The 18,430-nt window shown below is 44.0% G+C and overlaps 1 protein-coding gene across 8 annotated transcripts in view; it reads left to right on the plus strand.

Annotated features, from left to right (window-relative positions):
* The window catches only part of arhgef11 (Rho guanine nucleotide exchange factor (GEF) 11), a 72,476-nt gene that overhangs the window by 23,359 nt on the left and 30,687 nt on the right, over positions 1-18,430 (plus strand). For 4 of the 8 annotated variants that reach the window (XM_062994439.1, XM_062994445.1, XM_062994441.1 and 1 more), the window contains 18 exons: positions 614-721; positions 812-860; positions 1,131-1,168; positions 1,327-1,410; positions 4,362-4,430; positions 4,519-4,623; positions 6,893-6,991; positions 7,169-7,211; positions 9,690-9,786; positions 9,893-10,015; positions 12,092-12,115; positions 12,218-12,347; positions 13,854-13,911; positions 14,684-14,713; positions 16,804-16,930; positions 17,023-17,229; positions 17,347-17,394; positions 17,491-17,639. In XM_062994439.1, the coding sequence (XP_062850509.1) occupies positions 614-721; positions 812-860; positions 1,131-1,168; positions 1,327-1,410; positions 4,362-4,430; positions 4,519-4,623; positions 6,893-6,991; positions 7,169-7,211; positions 9,690-9,786; positions 9,893-10,015; positions 12,092-12,115; positions 12,218-12,347; positions 13,854-13,911; positions 14,684-14,713; positions 16,804-16,930; positions 17,023-17,229; positions 17,347-17,394; positions 17,491-17,639 (1,588 nt within the window). The remainder of the gene's footprint in view (positions 1-613; positions 722-811; positions 861-1,130; positions 1,169-1,326; positions 1,411-4,361; positions 4,431-4,518; positions 4,624-6,892; positions 6,992-7,168; positions 7,212-9,689; positions 9,787-9,892; positions 10,016-12,091; positions 12,116-12,217; positions 12,348-13,853; positions 13,912-14,683; positions 14,714-16,803; positions 16,931-17,022; positions 17,230-17,346; positions 17,395-17,490; positions 17,640-18,430) is intronic. The other 4 variants (XM_062994440.1, XM_062994443.1, XM_062994444.1 and 1 more) reach the window with 4 other exon arrangements.

Genomic DNA, 18,430 nt, shown 5'->3' on the forward strand with positions numbered 1-18,430 from the left:
TTGAAAATCCCTGCGTTAACGCAGCAACGTGCACTAGGCACAAGGTATCAGATGTTTAGTATCGGAGCCTCGTTTGCGAGTACGAGTTAATGAGCGCGGTATCGGGCTAATACCCGATACTAGTATCCGTACTCATGCATCTCTAATACATATACAGATGTACAGTACAATTCTTTCTTTACATATCCCAGCTTGTTTGAAAGCCGGGGTCAGAGCGCAGGGTCAGCCATTGTACGGCGCCCCTGGAGCAGACAGGGTCAAGGGCCTTGCTCAAGGACCCCACAATGGCTGAATGGCAGAGCTGGGATTCGAACTCTTAACCTTTCAGTTGATAGCCCGAAGCTCTACCCACTAGGCTACCACTGTCCCTGTAGGCCTCTGCACTGCCCGAGCACTTATTTTGTTATTATTTATTAATATTAGATGAACAGAGTACTTCAAACGTCAATCCCAGAAAAGTTGGGACATGGTGTGAAATGCAAACAAAAACAGAAATCATTGCCTTAAAGGCAAGATTCTGTTCAGCCAACATCAGCCCAGCGTTTAATACGTCCCCGACCGTGTCGTCCACAACTGTTACTGCGGTGGTTGTGATGTTGTGTGGAATTTGCAGGAGCTGCTGGAGGAGCGCTCTCGAAATCCATCTCCCTCGCTAGAAGAGAGGATAGGAAGCGCAAAAAGGCGCGCCCACCAACTCCGAGTGAAAATTCAGCCAGATCTGGTAAGAGGCGCTTCACTGCGCTCACTGTGTGTTCTGTGTTTTCTGAAACGGGATGTACTGACACAGCGCGTGTGTGTGTTTCCTCTGCAGGATGGGACACGCCTTGAAACGGTGACCAACTTCGTGATGGCTGGAGAAGGTGTGTGTGTGTGTGTGTGTGTTCACATTGCTGATGTTTATTACTGTAATAATGAGTGATCAGACCTTAATTAAGTGGCTTTTATTGCTCTGATCACTGTAATCCAATACAGATTGTGCTTTTCCTATTAAATACCACCAGTATCATCCATCACCCATCTTTCTGAAGTCCTGTTATGATCGTGTGTGTGTGTGTGTGTGTGTGTGTGTGTGTGTGTGTGTGTGTGTGTGTGTGTGTGTGTGTGTGTGTGTGTGTGTTTTGTTCCAACAGGTCGTTCGTCCATAGACTCAAGTGAAGGGGACTATGAGGTAAGTTGTGCTGCTCAAGATTAATGGATGCAAAGTTTTAGTTCCCTCTTTCTGCCATTGTCAATGCTCCTGTGTGTGTGTGTGTGTGTGTGTGTGTGTGTGTGGGCTTTAATCACTGGTAGATCTCGTCATGTTAATTTAAGCCCTTTCTGTTTTAGGGATGCGAGAGCCCCTTCTCATCCCCGTCCTCCACACTCAGGACCCCTCAGTACAGCCGACAGGGCTCCGGCACACTCGACTCGGTGACACAAACACACCACACACTAGGGCTGCACGATATTGGAAAAAACTGACATTGCGATTTTTTTTTTCCTGCGATATATATTGCGATATTAAAAAAATGCAGGAATTTTCACCACATTATTAATAATTAGGGATGCATCGATACCATTTTTTCCCAACCGAGTACGAGTACAAGTACATGTATTTTTGTACTCGCCGATACCGATACCTATTTAGAATGATGCAATCTGCAGCATTATGGAATAGTGTAAGTTTTTAGTGTAAAATAGTGCAGTGGAACAGTTGCTTGGGTTGCCATCACTAATTGTAAAAAAAAAAAAAACACCGCACAGCCATCATTGAGAAAGCTACTGACAAGTTAACGTTCATTAATAAACGGACGTAATTAACGTTGTGCACATCATACATGCGATGCGATTCTGCTGATTGAAATATTTACTTTAAAAAGATAATACAGTCCGATCCCATCTGAGCCGATTCTATCAGCACGTACATTCGTGGTTCACCTCGGTAAATCGTAAACGACTCTGAGTCGGCTCCCACTCTGTGGTAATAACCAGTATAATTAAGCCTGAGCTTTATAATGTAAGCGAGTCACACAAAATGTTCTGTAGTAGTTGGTGTTTATTTACAACCGCATCATTCATTATAACAGTAAACACGGAGAGATGACTGAGAAAAGAAGCTTAAAATGAGTCGACTCCTGAATCACGTGTATCGACACTGTGAACAGAGTATTGAACACAAACAGCGGTCGCTGCTTTTGTAACCGGTTATCTTCACCGTTAGCTCTATTTTGAAGGGGTTTTTTTTTTCAAATGGAACTAAATAACATTAAACGTGCGTGTGAGCGTGGTCAGTGAGAATAATTCAATCTGTCTCCCGTGGGTGAAAAATGAATTGCTTTAGTTTTAGAAGTAAAAAAATCTCGTAATGTCACGCCCCCCAGACAAGCACTCGCGCCCCCCCAGACAAGCACTCGTGCCCCACAGGTTGAAAATCCCTGCGTTAACGCAGCAACGTGCACTAGGCACAAGGTATCGGATGTTTAGTATCGGAGCCTCGTTTACGAGTACGAGTTAATGAGCGCGGTATCGGGCTAATACCCGATACTAGTATCGGTACTCATGCATCTCTATTAATAATATTAATAATGCATGTGTCTTACTCTAAATAAGGGGCTCATATGTAAAAAAAAAAAAAAAAAAAAAAAAGGGTGGTGCTTACAAGGGATACAACAGATTATGACAAGCTACATCTTTGTACTGGGTTGAAACTGAGCATTAAACTAAGAAAGCTTCAATATCACATGAGGGAATTAACAGGATCGACAAAATGGGTCATTTAATATTTTATTTCACAATCAAAACCTCTTCAAGTAGTAAACATTATTTAAAATAAAACTATACAAACAAAAGAGCAGCTCTACACCTGTTCCAAATCCCAGATGCCTTAGTTACTAAGCTCACTACTGAGGCAGAACGAGTGAGAATCGGAAGTGTCCTTAGTGAATCCCAGAATTCACTGCGGCATATTTTCTCTCACAGAAAAATAAACATGGCTGACGGTGCGGACGAAGTTATTTTCAAACGTAAATAAATAATTATTGATTTTTAGCGAGTGTTTTTCTTTGCAAGTTCGGGCTCATCAGCAAATGTAACAGTTTTCTGTACAGAATCCAGATGTTATATTGACGTGTTAGCGCTGTCACACCTCATTCCATTGGTTTTAATGGCAAGATGCTAAATGCTAAACGCTGAAACCTGATGGAATCGCTAAGTAGCGCGTTCGAATAACCCGCCTTATAAAAGTCAATGACTTATTAGAATCATCACTACTGAGGCAGCTGCATGTGTAGGTAGTAAGACAGCGAGGCGGCTCACTGGGATTTCGAACACACTGGTGTAGATGCGTCATGGAAAATGAGAACGGTGTGAATTTTCGTTTTGTGACATATTTGATCTAATTTGCATGAAGTGACATCGCACGTCCTGCCATGTGACTATCGCGCATGCACACATGGCGATGACGATGCTGAAACGATATATCGTGCAGCCCCACCACACACACAAACTTACACCAGTCAGCCATGTCCATGTTATCAGCTCCACTTACCATATAGAAGCACTTTGTAGTTCTACAATTACTGACTGTAGTCCATCTGTTTCTCTGCATGCTTTGTTACCCTTTCATGCTGTTCTTTAATGGTCAGGACCCCCACAGGACCACCACAGCAGGTATTATTTAGGTGGTGGATCGTTCTCAGCACTGCAGTGACACTGACATGGTGGTGGTGTGTTAGTGTGTGTTGTGCTGGTATGAGTGGATCAGACACAGCAGCGCTGCTGGAGTTTTAAATACCGTGTCCACTCACTGTCCACTCTATTAGACACTCCTACCTCGTCGGTCCACCTTGTAGATGTAAAGTCAGAGACGATCGCTCTATCGATCTATTGCTGCTGTTTGAGTCGGTCATCTTCTAGACCTTCATCAGCGGTCACAGGACGCTGCCCACGGGGCGCTGTTGGCTGGATATTGCCAATATAGCAGCGCTGCTGTGTCTGATCCACTCATACCAGCACAACACACTCTAACACACCACCACCATGTCAGTGTCACTGCAGTGCTGAGAATCATCCACCACCTAAATAATACCTGCTCTGTGGGGGGTCCTGACCATTGAAGAACAGGGTGAAAGGGGGTAACAAAGCATGTAGAGAAACAGATGGACTACAGTCAGTGTAGCGTTATTAATCGCTGCTCCACCCGTGCAGCCCATTTTGCCTAACAGATAAAGATGATAATTGATTATGATGATTGTTTTTCTTCTAGTACATGTAAGACATTAGAAGTACTTTAAAGCCTCTGTGTGGCTGCATTCATCAGATCCATCTTACACCAGCACAATGAAAGGATTTCCTAATGTTGCTTTCTGTTCCCCTGATCGCAGGGAGGGAGGGCGTACATAATCGGCCCTGAGGAGGAAGAGGACTACTATGATAGTATTACGAGCAATGAAGTGAGTCCTCACTACAGTTGATGAATGAACGTCTCCCTTTACATGAGTCTTAATGTTTTCCTTTATCTCTCTCTCTCTCTCGGTTCAGATGGACGGTCCGTTTCAGGATATCGAGCAGCTGAAAAGTCGTCCAGCGTACATGGCCGTGTTCATGAGATACGTCTTCAGTCAGCTGCTGGACCCCAACCCACTGGTTAGTACCAGTCTGTCCTTATCCGCTGCCTCACCTCTCCTTACTGGTCCTGGTCCTGTTCTCTACAACTTTGATTGGAGACAGATCCTGATGCCAGTCGAAATAAAAAAAACGATAGATGATGGTTTTTATACAGTCAGCTCCACAATTGTTGGCATCATCTGTAAAGGTTTAGCAAAAGGAAAACAGTCACATTGGGCATTTTGTTAAAAAGAAAAAGCTGTTTAGTGCTAGAGCTTCATAAAATACAATTTCTTAGGTCAATTTTAAAATTTTTAAGTGACTGTGTTGATAGCGTGCAGGGAGAGCACAATCGATAACTCGATTCAAGAATTGATGTAGTGGTTCTGAAAAGGCAGCAGCCTGGGGCAAAGATTCATAGGGCAAATTACATGATCACAGCGACTAGGCATAACATTATGACCTCTGACAGGTGAAGTGAAGAACACTGATTATCTCTTCATCACGGCACCTGTTAGTGGGGGGGATATATTAGGCAGCAAGTGAACGTTTCATCCTCAGAGTCGATGTTAGAAGCAGAAAATGGGCGAGCGTGAGGATCTGAGAGAGTTTGACGAGGGCCAAAGTGTGATGGCTAGACGACTGGGTCAGAGCATCTCCAAAACTGCAGCTCTTGTGGGGTGTTCCCGGTCTGCAGTGGTCAGTATCGATCAAAAGTGGTCCAAGGAAGGAACAGTCATGGGCGGCCAAGGCTCACTGATGCACGTGGGGAGCGAAGGCTGACCCGTGTGGTCCGATCCAACAGACGAGCTGCTGTAGCTCAAACTGCTGAAGAAGTTAATGCTGGTTCTGATAGAAAGGTGTCAGAATACACAGTGCAGCACAGTTTGTTGCGTATGGGGCAGCAAAAAGGGGACCAACACAATATTAGGAAGGTGGTCATTAGGGGTGGGCGATATGGCCCTAAAATAATATCACGATATTTCAGGTTATTTTTGCGATAACGATATTTTTGGCGATATAACAGAACACTGAAAAATATTTTATTTACTTTGAGAAAACGCTATTGCCAAAAAAAACAATGTTCAGGTTTTATTTAGAATTAATATACGTAAGTTAACACTTCGTAGAAAAATGTAAGACGTATGTAAGAATTATGCACTTTTCTGTATTGTGTCTTTCCAATAAAAATAATGTACCATAATGTATGTGGTCACTCACTTATTTACCTATACAGGCAGTGAGTGCCATGTAGAATTACATCACGAAGACCTGCATAATAATAATAATAATAATAATAATAATAATAATAATAAACTTTTTTTTCTCTTCATTTTCCCTGACGAGTAAAAAACCCCCAAAATATAGCAGCCTTAACATTATGAGGAAGAATTTCAAAGATATTCCTTTGCAATACTTTATAATTTGGCTGCCAACTTGTGTGTAATTATGACACTCAATTGAACCCCAGAACATGCCAGTGTGAATGCATGGAAAACACATTTTAATTTTCTTTCAACAGTATGACACAGACTGACCAACACTATTAAGCCAAATCAGCATTGAAAATTCACTTTACTTTTAATAACCTTCTGCAACGCTGGAGCTTCTTAAAACTGAATATTGTCTTTTAAATAGAAGTGTTATTTAACTGCTATTAAATTGTTTTCCAACAAAATCCGCCCAATCTGGCAACACTGGAACAAGCAGAGCCTGTTGGCACCTTTACTTGTAGCTAAGTACAGTAGTATTAGTACTAAGCAGTAGTACTACTTCTGTGTTGGTGGTTGACATTGATGTTGAGAGTATTCCTGCACTGGTTGGTGGAGGTGCGCTGTTGAATTGCGTCCCTGTGTGAACCTGCGTGCAGAAATACTTCCGGAAAAAATTTGTCGGAACAGCGGTGGTTGGGATTTGGGTTGCCAAAGATTAATTTATGGTGGACTTGGAGTTTTTGGAACGAGCTCCTCCACCGCAGACCCGCTTTCCGCCACAACGTACGCCATTTGCGTAGCTGTGTGACGTCATTACGTAAACAACGCAGAATATCGCTATTATTACGATATGGGATTTTTTTTTTTATCGTTTAAAAAATTATACCGGTATTATCATGAACGATACGATATAGCACACCCCTAGTGGTCATACATATGCCTGATCGGTGTGTATATCGGTGCGCTACCCACTGCACCACCACGACGCCCCATGATTGATTCATTTTAATAAATGTGTGTATTGGATATAATGTATTACTGGTAATGTACGTGTTCTCGGTGTATAACTAATGGCCTGCATGCGTTTCCTCTAGCTGTTCTATCTGTCAGTGGAGGCGTACCTGAGCTCCAGCCCCAAGGACGCCCGTGCTCTCGCCCCCCAGATCTGCTCTCACTTTCTGGACCCGGATGCTGTGAGTGTACTTAAACCTGTATGTAATGTCCCAAATATAACACACAAGCAAGAGCAGCGCTGTTAATACACTCACACGTAACACCTAATGTACACAGCTACCGAAAACACCATGACATGATGTCCTAAGTTCTGCTTCTCTGTAACATTAAGCTTCTTTTCCTTTCTTTTCATCCAGCCTCTGAAGATTAAAGTCAAAGACGAGTATCTGACAGATATAGGTAAGCTCCAGCCTGCTGCTTATATGTAGGTATATTTACAAGTTCTGCTGTAAAAACACAGTGGCTGGCTCTGTCACCACACAGCTCTCACAGTTCTCCCCGTGTCTGTGTGGGTTTCCTACGGGAGCTCCGGTTTCCTCCCACAGTCCAAAGACGTGCAAGTGAGGTGAACTGGAGATACGAAATTGTCCATGACTGTGTTTGATATTAAACTTGTGAACTGGTGAATCTTGTGTAAGCAGTAATTATATCTGTCCTGTCATGAATGTAACCAAAGTGTAAAAATTACTCTCAGAAACCCATCGGGAGGGGCCGTAAGAGTTTATGTCAGGTGTTAGAACAGTATAAGGTTTCATCCTATGTCACATGCAAAGACAAGTACCGGTATGATCAACTACTTTTTATAGCAATTAATGAACCTGCTGTATGACTCAGGGTGGATCCTTGCAAGTCAAGTCAAGTCAAATGTATTAGTATAGCGCTTTTAACAATAGACATCGTCTCAAAGCAACTTTACAGAATCCAGGACCGACAGACCGGGGGCGGCACGGTGGCTAAGTGGGTAGCACTGTTTCCTCACAGCCAAAAGGTCCTGAGTTCGATTCCCAGGTGGGGCGGTCCGAGTCCTTTCTGTGTGGAGTTAGTATGTTCTCCCCGTGTCCGTGTGGGAGCTCCGGTTTCCTCCCACAGTCCAAAGACGTGCAAGTGAGGTGAACTGGAGATACGAAATTGTCCATGACTGTGTTTGATATTAAACTTGTGAACTGATGAATCTTGTGTAATGAGTAACTACCGTTCCTGTCATGAATGTAACCAAAGTGTAAAACATGACGTTAAAATCCTAATAAACATGTGAACGATACCGTCACAAACCCTCTAGTAGTGGCCCATCAGGACGTAAGAGTTTATGTTGAGGTTAAAATGCTGTTAGGTTACAGCCAATGACATTGCAAAGACAAGTACCAGAATGAACCTCTAGTACTATTAACTCTTGTTGAATCTTTGACTATTTGAGCACAGAAATAGACATTCTGGGTGCTCAGGTGGTGCAGCAGTAACCAGAGCTGACATCTCAAACTTGTGAGTTCAAATCTCAGCTCTGCTACCGGCAGTGGGTGCCTGTATGGACAGTGATTGGGTGGTCAGTTGGGTGGGACTGTTGGAGGGGATTCTTCATAACCGCTGTAATTATGACCTCTGCTGGATGATCGATAGTCTGCACAAAGAAATGGGCGGTAATGGAGATCGTGCGACTCTCTGTGCGTGATACGGATCTCCACGTTAACCTGCCTCACGCTGGTGAAAAGAAGCAGTCGCGATGTGAGGGCGATCTGGCCGCGACATCCGTCACCCCATCGGTCGCTAGGGTCGCTTCGGCTGATCTGGCTGCCTAGGCGGGGGCCCCCTTCCTCCCTCACCACCCCGTGCGCGTCCCTCCCGAAGCTCCGCGCTCGGTGGAAGAGGACAACACCTCGGCGGACAAGCATCTCTGCTCTAGAAGTAGCTGCGCTCCCCTGCTAGAACCTCCAGACAAGCTCAAGGAAAAGAAGCAGTCGGCTACTGCATGTGTCGGAGGGGCAGCAGTAAAGAAGGCAGAATATGATCACAAAATGTAGATTTGTTATATATTTTAAAAATACCTTAGAAACTTAGAAAAACTCCCAAATCAGTACAAATTCAAGCATTCGGTCACAGAAAAGCTTCAGCGGCAGAACTGTGTCCCTAACAAGCTTATGTAAACAATGTAATTATATTTTATTATACTTATTAGAGATGTACCGATCAGGGTTTTTGGCACCGATTCCGATCTCCTTTCAGGGACATCGGCCGATAGCCGATTCCGATCGATTTCGTTCCGTCTAAGGAGCTAAAAGTTCAGCAGATGATCCTGAACTAACGAATTTGCTAATGAATAAACTTTTGCCTCTGATTGGCTCTGTAACGTCTTCTGTTCTCATCTACATCACAAGCAAGAACCGCTCACGATTTACCAAAGTGAACCAGGAGTTTATATAACGTGCTGATAGAATCGACTCGGATGTGACCGGGTTGAATTATCTTTTTAAAGTAAATATTACAATCAGCAAAATTACATCGTATGCATGATGCACAACGTTAATGATGTTATTTTAGGTCATGAAGAGCTTTCACTGTGGTTTCTGTACGATGGTTGATGAATGGTGATGTGATGGTTGGCGCTTCGTAGCTCAAAGTCTGGATCGATCCACAGAGCTGTTAACTTAACGTGATCTTTATATATCACACGATCGGATCGGCTACTTTTAGGAAATATCGGCCGATCGCCGAAAGCATATTTTGATTAAAAATCGGCCGATACCGATTCATAGCCGATCGATCGTCCCATCTCTAATACTTATTGATGTGTTTATTTATGAAATGAGTCATTTTTATCATGAATGATACTTTCTGTACATGTAAAAGACGACGTTACTGAACGGTGCTTGTGTTTGTATCCAGAGAGTCGTCTTCATGCTCAGGAGGATATCAGGGGTCCACTGTCTGAGCTCCAGCAGCAGGTGCTTCCAGATATACAGGATCAAATCCAGGACTACAGGTGCTGCTCTCATGGACACATTCGTTATACAATAATGAGGCAATAATCTGGCACATGTTAACAGACATGATGTGGAATAACAGCGTATAAATGTGCTGTAACGCAGGAATAAGCAGCTGATGGGACTGGCCTCACTTTACGGGGAGACCGATCTACACCAGTTAGACGGAGACCCGGCCAAGGAGAGACTGGTGGTGGAGAGACAGGTCGCGGCGCTGTGGGAACTGCTGTAAGCTCAGACAGTTTTTAACCTTTTAACAGGGATTTAGCGCTGTGGAGATATTACAATATTAAAAAACTCACTGTCCATTTTATCAGCTCCACTTACCATATAGAAGCACTCTGTAGTTCTACAATTACTGACTGTAGTCCATCTGTTTCTCTGCATTCTTTGTTACCCCCTTTCATGCTGTTCTTCAATGGTCAGGACCCCCACAGGACCACCACAGAGCAGGTATTATTTAGGTGGTGGATCATCCTCAGCACTGCAGTGACACTGACATGGTGGTGGTGTGTTAGTGTGTGTTGTGCTGGTATGAGTGGATCAGACACAGCAGCGCTGCTGGAGTTTTTAAATACAGTGTCCACTCACTGTCCACTCTATTAGACACTCCTACCTGGTTTGTCCACCTTGTAGATGTAAAGTCAGAGACGATCGCTCATCTATTGCTGCTGTTTGAGTCGGTCATCTTCTAGACCTTCATCAGTGGTCACAGGACGCTGCCCACGGTGCGCTGTTGGCTGGATATTTTTGGTTGGTGGACTATTCTCAGTCCAGCAGTGACAGTGAGGTGTTTAAAAACTCCAGCAGCGCTGCTGTGTCTGATCCACTCATACCAGCACAACACACACTAACAAACCAGCACCATGTCAGTGTCACTGCAGTGCTGAGAATGATCCATCACCTAAATAATACCTGCTCTGTGGTGGTCCTGTGGGGGTCCTGACCATTGAAGAACAGCATGAAAGGAGGCTAACAAAGCATGCAGAGAAACAGATGGAGTACAGTCAGTAATTGTAGAACTACAAAGTGCTTCTATATGGTAAGTGGAGCTGATAAAATGGACAGTGAGTGTAGAAACAGGGAGGTGGTTTTAATGTTATGGCTGTCCGTTCTTTACCGGTTATATAAAACACATTGTTAGACTCGGTGGGTCGGTGGGTAGCACTGTCTCCTCACAGTAAGAAGATCCAGGGATCGATTCCTGGATAAAGTAGTCTGGGTTTTGTCTGTGTGGAGTTTGCATGTTCTCCCCGTGTCTGTGTGGGTTTCCTCCAGGAGCTCCGGTTTCCTCCCACAGTACAAAAACGTGTAAATCAGGTGAATTGAAGATATAAAATCGGCTGTGATGGTGTTAAACTTGAACTGCTGAATGATGTGTGACCTGTCACTACCTGTCCTGTCATGAATGGAACCAGAGTGCTTTTAAATCCTAATAAACAAACATATTTATTTATTTATTTATTTATTAGGATTTTAACGTCATGCTTTACACTTTGGTTACATTCATGACAGAACAGGTGCTTACACCAGTTTTAATATCGAACACAGTCATGGACAATTTTGTATCTAAAATTCACCTCACTTGCACGTCTTTGGACTGTGGGAGGAAACCGGAGCACCCGGAGGAAACCCACACAGACACGGGGAGAACATGCAAACTCCACACGGAAAGATCCTGGACCGCTTCGCATGGGAATCGAACCCAGGACCTCCTTGCTGTGAGGCGACAGCGCCACCCACCGAGCCGTTGTGCCTTGAGAGGGCAAATAGTTCTGAAATATACAGGTTACTCTTAAGATTTGACTGTTTTACATCGTGAACAGACGGATTCTGAAGCCCTTGAGGGTCAAAGTCGTTTTTACTCCCTTAAATTCATTAAATTCCTTTCGATCGGCCCTGACATGTGAATAAATGGTGCACTGTGTGTGTCGGAGGATGCAGAACGGTAATTAAAGCGAACCTCACTGTGTAAAGATACAAAGTTCACGCGTAGTAAAAGGCCCAACACCTCAGCACGAGTCACATGACGTTCAACAGACATCCGAGCTCGACCTCGGCGACGGACGCACACACGGCGCAGGGTCACATGACGTGAAGCTTCGGCTGATCGACCTGACCGGGTAGACTGGCCACCTAACGTCTGCATGAGAAGTGTGACTGTATTAACAAGTCTGATTTATTTGTTGTCATTACGTGTACTTGATCCTGTGTGTGTGTGTGTACGTGCGTGTGTGTGTGTGTGTGTGTAGCGTGTTGCTTGTAAGAGATTCAACCTTTGCTGTTTTTTCTTCTTCTTTGCAGCTCGAAGCACGAGGAGGAGAAAAGGTAGGAAGCAGAACCCACCGTGATTCTCTTTCATCTCTGTTGCGTGTGATCCGGTGTAGTAAACCGTTGTTTGTTTACCGTGTCGTGTCGGTGTTTGCTCAGCTCCCCGTTAGCACTGGCTGTTCACCTGTACCTGCGGCACTCGGGCATCAAGCTGCGGGACGTGAAGCTGTTCCCGGGACTCAGCACCGAGAAGGAGAAGTGGCTCGCTTTCTTCCCCAAGTCTAAAAAGGTGCACTGTTTTGTTTTTTACCATGTGCCTCTTTCTAACATGCTAATTATTGTATATGATATAGTGTATATTGTACACTGACTGTGTCATGTGTTTAAACATTTCAACAAATACTCAAATACTACTTTCAACAAGACATGATACCTATAACACCTTTATGTCTTTTAATCAGTCACTTTAATACATTCTTGCTAAATGTGTGTAAAAAGAGGACTGAAGGCTGTGATCAGAAGGTCCAGCACAGCCAGGTTTCCAGTTTCAGACAGACAGACAGACAGAGAGACATATAGACAGACAGATAGATAGACAGATAAATAGACAGACAGAGACATAGACAGACAAACAGATAGATAGATAGACAGATGAATAGACAGACAGAGACATAGACAGACAAACAGATAGATAGATAGATAGACAGATGAATAGATAGATAGACAGACAGAGATAGACAGATAAATAGACAGACAGAGAGACACAGACAGATAGATAGATAGATTGATTGATTGATTGATTGATTGATTGATTGATTGATAGACAGATAGACAGATAGATAGATAGATAGATAGATAGATTGATTGATTGATTGATTGATTGATTGATTGATAGATTGATAGATTGATAGATAGATGATAGATAGATAGATAGATAGATAGATAGATAGATAGATAGATAGATAGATTGATAGATAGATAGATTGATAGATTGATAGATTGATTGATTGATTGATTGATAGATTGATAGATTGATAGATAGATAGATAGATTGATAGATTGATAGATTGATAGATCGATAGATAGATAGATAGATAGATTGATAGATTGATAGATAGACAGACAGAGATAGACAGATAAATAGACAGACAGAGAGACACAGACAGACAGATAGATAGACAGATAGATAGACAGATGAATAGATAGATAGACAGATGAATAGACAGATGAATAGACAGATGAATAGACAGATGAATAGATAGATAGACAGCTAAATAGACAGACAGGCAGATAGACAGACAGACAAACAGAAAGATAGATAAACAGATCGACAGAAAAACAGACATAGATGGATAGACAGACAGAAAGACAGACAGAAAGACAGATATGTAGATGGATTCTTCATTAATCCCAAAGGAAATTAAGGAGTCCTTCTGGGATGGGGTGAGTTATGCAGACCGACCCATTGTGAAAGTAGGTCATCCCTCTCAAACACAAAGTTTATACCACTAGCTTGAACAAAAGTAAACTCCATTTCCATATGATACACAGAACACATATTTAATACACACTGAAACTGTATGAGAGAAGAAAAGGAAATAAAGATGCCGTATAAAGGTACCGAGACACAGAGCTACTGAGTAGCTGCCACTCGCTGTGGTGACGGAAGTTTTGGGCTGAGCCCTGAGCTCTTTCATGCCTGGAGCCTCAGTGTCGAGGCCCAAAACCGCCCGCTCACGTTTTTACTGCCTATCTTTAAATCTCGCCTGGCTGATTTTTATCTCTTTTGTCGCAGCAGCAGAGAAATCCGTTCCTGAAGTACATCGGCAAACCCCGGAGCGCATCCCAGTCCAGTAAGCACACGCATGCACAAACGTTATCCTCCATCTGACGGCGCAATAGTTTTACCTTTTTACCCAGTTCAGTTCTTAATTACAGTGGTACCTCTAGATACTAGAGCCGAGCTCGGAAGTAGAGCAGCTCGTATCTCGAACTAATTTTCCCCATTTAAAATAAAGGAAATAGAATTAATCCGTTCCAGCCCTCTGACAAGTCCCCAAAATATCGTAAATCATGAAAAAATACAGGTTTTTAATTAAGAAAAACACATGTATAAACATATAAAACATAACAAAATAAATAAGAGAAAAATGTATAAAATACGGTACTGTAATCTTACCTTGGCGACAGATGAGCGGAGAGCGGCTGAGGAGAGAGGGAGGGAGGAAGGGATACTGGCAAGGTACGAAGCGTAGATACGTACGGGTAAACTAAAACAGGCCTTTCTTACACTTTAAACAAAACTTCAATAGCAATTTCTGCACTTTAAATGAAGTAGTAGTAGTAGTAGTAGTTGGGAAATTCCTTTGAAACGGCTCCCTTGCGCCGACGCACAAACTAGCGGTAGCGTCCCCGAAGCTCCAGCCCGGCTCATATCTTGGATCTGGGCTCGTATCTAGAGCAGACATTTTGTCCGAGCCTCGGCTCGGATCTCGAAAAGCTCGTATCTCGAGGTACCACTGTACTTCTGTTTCTTAATTTCATTTTTTTATCATTTATAAGTTCATTAATTTTTTGTTCCACCTTGTTTTTTTCCTTCCTGTTTGTTTTTGTTTTTCCTTGCAGCGTTCCATGTCCCGTTATCCCCTACAGAAGGTACATTCCTCCCCTCTCCATTATTCCCTCCTATTTCCTTTGTGTTGTGTTCACGTTTTCTATTTCTTTTACAGTTGTGGCCAAAAGTTGGAGAACACTAATATATTCATGAATTTAATTAAACGATTTACATTAAAAAAACATATAATCAGCAAAACGGTATAAATGAGATGTTGAATCTTTGAACACTTCACATTTACATTTACGTTTTCGGCATTTAGCAGACGCTTTTATCCAGAACGACTTAACAGTACTGTTACAGGATACAGTCTGAGCAATTGTGGGTTAAGGGTCTTGCTCAAGGGCCCAACAGCAGCAACCTGGCAGTGGTGGGGCTTGAACCAGCGACCTTCTGGTTACTAGTCCAGTATCTTAACCACTAGGCTACGGCTTTACATCAGTTTCATCGGTGCAGCTGAAAAACACGCTAGCACACCAGAGCTGGGATTTCGAACACATCGTATCGAATCTAAGCTCTGCCATCCGGCTGGGCTGAGCGGCCACATGAACAACGTTTGGCTGTTGTTCATCCTGCGAGGGAGCCGGATAGGGACCTCATAACCTGGTGCAGTTACGACCTCTGCTGGCTGACTGATGGCGTCTGCACAGAGTCGAGAAATAATGCAACCGGGGTGTGGCGCTCTGTACACAAGGCTGATCTCGCCTTGTGCAGGTGAAAAGATGCAGTCGGCTACTGCACACGTATCGGAGGGGGGCGTGTGACAGTCTTGCTCTCCTCAATCGGGGCGGGGGTCAGCACCAGTAGAGAGGAAGCGTAACACAATTGGGTAAAAAATTGGGTTTTCTGAATCTGATTTGTATGTTGACACGTGAGGAATCTGGTCCTGACTGTTGGTCTCTTTATTATTGTACTATATGATCAAAAGTATTTGGACACCTGACCTTGAGCTTGTTGGACATCCAATTTCATAAACAAATGGTATTAAAATAGAGTGACCTCTATGTGATCCATCCAGCTAGAACAACTGGCATCTCACAAGACTTTGAAGTATGTCTGTGGAAATTTGTGACCATTCAATCATAACAGCATTTGTATGGCTGGGCACTGACGCTGGTCAGGAAACGTTTCCTGTCCATTCCAGAGCTGTTCAGTGGATCAGAGTCTGACCAATTAAATTATAGCTTTTCCAGTTTTGACATGGTACTTACTTCTGAAGTGCTACTAGCACTGCTTTCTGCCACCCAGCGGTCGTATATACTTTTATACACCGATCAGGCATAACATTATGACCACCTTCCTATTATTGTGTTGGTCCCCCTGCAACTGTGATGCTCGGTGTATTCTGACACCTTTCTATCAGAACCAGCATGAACTTCTTCAGCAGTTTGAGCCACAGTAGCTCGTCTGTTAGATCGGACCACACGGGCCGGCCTTCGCTCCCTTCGCCTCGGCCGCTCATGACCCTGTCGCCGGTTTACCACTGTTCCTTCCTTGGACCACTTTTGATAGATACTCACCACTGCAGACGGGGACACACCCCACAAGAACTGCAGTTTTGGAGATGCTCTGACCCAGTCGTCTAGCCATCACACTTTGGCCCTCGTCAAACTCGCTCAGATCCTCACGCTCGTCCATTTTCTGCTTCTAACATCAACTTTGAGGATAAAATGTTCACTTGCTGCCTGATACACCCCCCCCCCCCCCCCCCCCACTAACAGGTGCCGTGATGGAGATAATCAGTGTTATTCACGTTACGTGTCAGTGGTCATAATGTTATGCCTAGTCTGTGTACGTCATTAAGTAGAGCTTATATGAGCTGCGTATGTGTAGCAGTGCACTAGAATGAAACGAAAGAGCAGTGAGTTGTGGTAGTTCAGTGGTTAAGGTACTGGACTAGTAAACTTAAGGTTGCCAGTTAAAGCCCACCGTCACCAAGTTGCCACTGTTGTGCCTTTGAGCAAAGACCTTAACTCTCAATTGCTCAAATTGTATTCAGTGATAATTGTAAGAGCTGCTCTCAATAACTTTCCTAAACTATATATTTAACGATATATATTATATATCTGTTTGATCTTCTTGTTTTTGGTCTTTGCTTTTGCACGTTCTTCACTTTGAATCTCTGCTGTAGTGCGTGCAGGTAACGTGCGGAACATCATTCAGCATTTTGAGAACCACACAGACTCAGTGGATGAAGAAGGAGAGAACGGGGGGCAGAGACTTTCGACTGGCAGTCTCGGGGATGAAAGCATGGACAGGTGTGTGTTTTGGGGTGACGTTTTCAGGGCTCAGTGTTCTCCTGCCAGGCTTCACTGTGAGATTCCATTCTAACTCCGTCTCCTTGTTTCAGTCCTACAGTGTCCGTGCGTTGTTTGGCTCGCAGCGAGTCTCTGAAGGCTCAGGGGGAGGGACGTCGGCGTGGAGTCCTGACGGGAGCGGAGACGGTTCCCCGGTCCCGCAGTGACGTCGATATGGAAGACTGTGACGACCGCGAGGGGCCGGGGCTACGACCTTTACATCACAGCGCCTCCTCCTCGGCCTCCAGCAGCTCGGCCAGGTGATAAAACAAATACACCTACTGCACTTTAACCCTCACGTACACTCACATCAACAGCTAAACATTTGACAGATTGTACTGCGACGTAACCATCTACCATTAATTCTGTCTTCTCAGGTCGCTGGAGAATCCCACCCCACCGTACACACCCCGCTCCAGGCGCAGGTACGAGGATTACACGTCCAGTAAAATTCCTGTTTGGGTTGTTTCGCTGTCTGTGTATTTTATTCATCTTCTTCCTCCCCTGCTGTTTCTCTGCAGGAGTGTGGACACACCGCTGGCTCTGCTGCCGGATGCTCCTCCTTTAGAAGAAGATATCATCGACTCTCAGAACTGGCAGGAAACAGTGGAGCCACACGTACTCGCCTCACTCAGCTCACGAGAGATCGACCGGCAGGCTGTCATATACGGTAAAATAGAAGTGCAAGAGGGTTTAGTTTAGTGGGAGGGAGGTAGGTAATAAGGGAGGTAGGTAGTGAGGGAGGGAGGTAATAAAAGTAGGTAGGTAAAAAGACAGGCAGGTAATAAGGGAGGTAGATAATAAGGTAGGTAGGTAATAAGGGAGGTAGGTAATGAGAAAGGGAGGTAATAAAGTAGTTAGGAAATGAGGGAGGTAGATAATAACAGAGGTAAATAATAAGGTAGGTAGGTAGGTAATAAGGGGGTAGGTAGGTAAGTAATAAGGGGGGGAGGTAGGTAGGTAATAAGGGGGGAGGTAGGTAATAAGGGAGGGAGGTAGGTAATAAGGGGTAGGTGTAGGTAATAAGGGGGTAGGTAGGTAGGTAGGTAAGTAATAAGGGAGGGAGGTAGGTAATAAGGGGGTAGGTAGGTAAGTAATAAGGGGTGAAGGTAGGTAATAAGGGGGTAGGTAGGTAGGTAATAAGGGAGGGAGGTAGGTAATGAGGGAGGTAGGTAATAAGGGGTAGGTAGGTAGGTAATAAGGGGGTAGGTAGGTAAGTAATAAGGGGGGTAGGTAGGTAATAAGGGAGGGAGGGAGGTAATAAGGGGGTAGGTAGGTAAGTAATAAGGGGTGAAGGCAGGTAATAAGGGGATAGGTAGGTAGGTAATAAGGGAGGTAGGTAAGTAATAAGTGAGGTAGGTAGGTAATAAGGGAGGGAGGTAGGTAATAAGTGAGGTAGGTAATAAGGGAGGGAGGTAGGTAATAAGGGGGTAGGTAGGTAAGTAATAAGGGAGGGAGGTA

The sequence above is a fragment of the Trichomycterus rosablanca genome, chromosome 4 (assembly GCF_030014385.1).
Source record: "Trichomycterus rosablanca isolate fTriRos1 chromosome 4, fTriRos1.hap1, whole genome shotgun sequence".
Classification (NCBI taxonomy): Eukaryota; Metazoa; Chordata; class Actinopteri; order Siluriformes; family Trichomycteridae; genus Trichomycterus; species Trichomycterus rosablanca.